We start from the raw sequence: 2,379 nt of genomic DNA, 5'->3' as shown, positions 1-2,379 counted from the left end.
CGCGGGGCGCTGGGCCGGGGGGGGTGAGATGGAGGTCCCGGCGGGAGGGCTGGGGGGCGGCGTGGGGGGCAGCCTAGCTGATGATCTGCCGGGGCCGGCCGTAGCTCATCCCCGCCTGTGACGCCCCCTTGTTGCTCCCCATCTGTAGCCCGATGACGTTCTTGCCCTCCTTCAGCTGGCTCTCGGTGAACTCCCGCTTGTGCTCCTGCGCCTTCCTGTGGGGCGGAGGGAGAGGCCGTGGGGCACTTGTGACGCCCCCCCTGGGCCAACCGGACCCTTGTCCCCCATCCCCGTGGTCCCCAGCAGCCCCCATTCCCTCAGGGGGTCCCCAGCTGAAAGCTCAGCGTCTCGCATCCCTGTGCTCCAGGGAATCCTGGGCAGCAGGAAGAGCCCCCTCCGGGTCGCCGTGGGGTGGGGGGGGTCCCCACGCCTGGATCCACCATCCCCCACTTACTTCATGAACCAGTTGGGGTCCCCATGGTAGTTCCCATCGTTCTTGGTGACCGCCAGGCTCCCCAGGGCCATCAGCGTCCTCTGCACTGCCGCCATGTCCTTGGCTGCCGAGGGACAGGGGGGTGAGGATGGGCACGGCGTGGCAGCCCCGCTCCGTGTCCCCCCTGACCCCCGCTGCCCCCCTCCCCTCCCGCACCTTCAAAGAGGTCGACGGTCTGGAACACGTCGGTCTTCACCACCCCGTAGTCCTCGGCCGCCTTGAGGAACTGGGCGATCTGCTCCATCTGCTTGAAGACCATGGTGGGGGGGCTGTCGGGGATCTTGACGGGTTTGGCGCCGTCGGGGTAGAGGCTGTTGACCAGCCTGCTCAGGACCTGCGCCCAGGAGAGGAGAGGAGAGGCTGGGCTCACCACGCCGGTGGCCACACACCCAGCCCCAGGCATCCAGACGCCCCCCCAGCCCCAACTTACGATGCCGTTCTTCAGCCAGACCTGGAAGCCCAGGCGGCCCCGCTCGGGACGCCCCACGGCCGCCCCACACTGCGCCACGATCCACTCCACCAGCCGGTCCTCCAGCTCGTCGTCGTACTTCTTCTCGATCTTGGACTGCACGTCCCTGCTCATGCCGTAAGCCGGGCCCTTGTTCGCCATCGTGGAGGTGGGTGGGAGACCTGGAAGGAGGGGGGGGTGACGGTCACCATCAGGCTGCGGGGACACTGTCACCCTTCCCTGGGGACCCCCCAGCGCCCCATAGCATCCGCCTCACACCTTGGTGCTGGGGGGACGTGCCCTCACGGCTCTTCCCTTGCCATGCAATGGCCCTTGGGGGCACATTTCCCCCCTCGGGGCTGCGGAGCAGGGGGGTCCCGGTGGCCACGGCGGGGCTGGGTGGCCATGGGACAGCAGGTCCCGGTGCCGGGGAGGAGCGCAGGGGAGGCAGGAGGGCGGTGGGAGCCGTGCCCGTGCCCTTGTAAGGGCATGCTGCGGGCAGAGATGGCAGGTAGCTGGCCGCGGGCAGGGATGGAGGGTGCCAGGGGGGAGAAGGCAGTAGGAGCTGGTAGCCAAGCCCCCGGCGGAGCTGGCCTCGCTCCTCCCCACACAGCTCCCAGCTTGGCATTAAGCCACCGAGTGCCAGGGCTGTGCCATCAAGAAGTGTCCCCTGTCCCCCCCATCCACCCCCTGCCCTGGGGCTGGTTGCCCTGGGACCCCCAGGACGGGCTCTGAGACCCAGCACAGCTCGGTGCAGCCAAAGATGCCGACCCTGCTTGCTGCTGGCCATGCAGGGGTACCCCAGGAGCCCCACAGGCAGCCTGTGCCCGCATCCTGAGCGCTGCCAGGCACCTCCAGCGATGCCACAGCCAGCCACCTCCATGCCCCGGCCACCCAGTGCCCCGTGCCCTGGCCCAGCCCGGCGCAGGGGGATGGCATGCAGACCCCAAGCCTCGCTGGTCACGGCTCCCTCGGCCACTCGGCAGAGCCCACTGGCCACCAGCTGCCCCCGTGCCCATCTCCCATCCCCACCAAGGCACACCAGGGCAGAAATGGGGCGAGGGGGGCTGGAAGCCTCTATGCCCACCCTGAGCCCCTCTGGCTACCATGGGGCTGAGCCCCGCTGACCCACAGCCCCGATGGCCGTGGGGTCCTGAGGAGGAGGAGGAGGAGCCCAGAACCCCCAGCAGCATCCACAGCCCCAGCAGCAGCCCCCGTTCCTGGGGAGCCTGACCCTCATCTGGGGACCAGCATCCCCATCCAGGGACCATCATCCCCATCCCGGCGTCCCGCATCCCAGCTGGAGGTGTGGAATCCCCATCTGGGGCTGGCAGGATCACAGTCCCAGGAGCAGCCTCGCCATCCCAGTTACACCGTCCCCATCCCGGCGAGCAGCAGCACCCCCGGGGCCAGTGTCCCCCCACCCCAGGCACCCACC

The 2,379-nt window shown here is 69.4% G+C and overlaps 1 protein-coding gene across 1 annotated transcript; it reads right to left on the bottom strand.

The window, feature by feature from the left end:
• Positions 1-6: 6 nt before the first annotated feature.
• On the bottom strand, positions 7-1,123 carry TAGLN (transgelin). Its single transcript, XM_014949535.1, has 4 exons — positions 924-1,123; positions 650-827; positions 455-557; positions 7-215 (listed from the first exon to the last, which is right to left on the bottom strand). Exons 1-4 carry the CDS (start codon positions 1,101-1,103, stop codon positions 74-76), a joined length of 603 nt encoding a protein of 200 aa, XP_014805021.1. The 5' UTR covers positions 1,104-1,123; the 3' UTR covers positions 7-73.
• Between the last annotated feature and the right edge of the window lie 1,256 nt (positions 1,124-2,379).

This window comes from Calidris pugnax, unplaced genomic scaffold (assembly GCF_001431845.1).
Source record: "Calidris pugnax isolate Ruff unplaced genomic scaffold, ASM143184v1 scaffold180, whole genome shotgun sequence".
In the NCBI taxonomy this organism is placed as follows: domain Eukaryota; kingdom Metazoa; phylum Chordata; class Aves; order Charadriiformes; family Scolopacidae; genus Calidris; species Calidris pugnax.
This window is presented reverse-complemented; position numbering and strand designations above follow the sequence as displayed.

Excerpts from the sequence above, each read along its gene's own strand:
- TAGLN (XM_014949535.1), bottom strand. The coding sequence starts at position 1,103 with ATGGCGAACAAGGGCCCGGCTTACGGCATGAGCAGGGACGTGCAGTCC. Across the intron at positions 828-923 it reads TCTGGCTGAAGAACGGCATC|GTCCTGAGCAGGCTGGTCAA; the intron begins GTAAGTTGGGGC and ends TCCTGGGCGCAG. Across the intron at positions 558-649 it reads GACCGTCGACCTCTTTGAAG|CCAAGGACATGGCGGCAGTG; the intron begins GTGCGGGAGGGG and ends GTCCCTCGGCAG.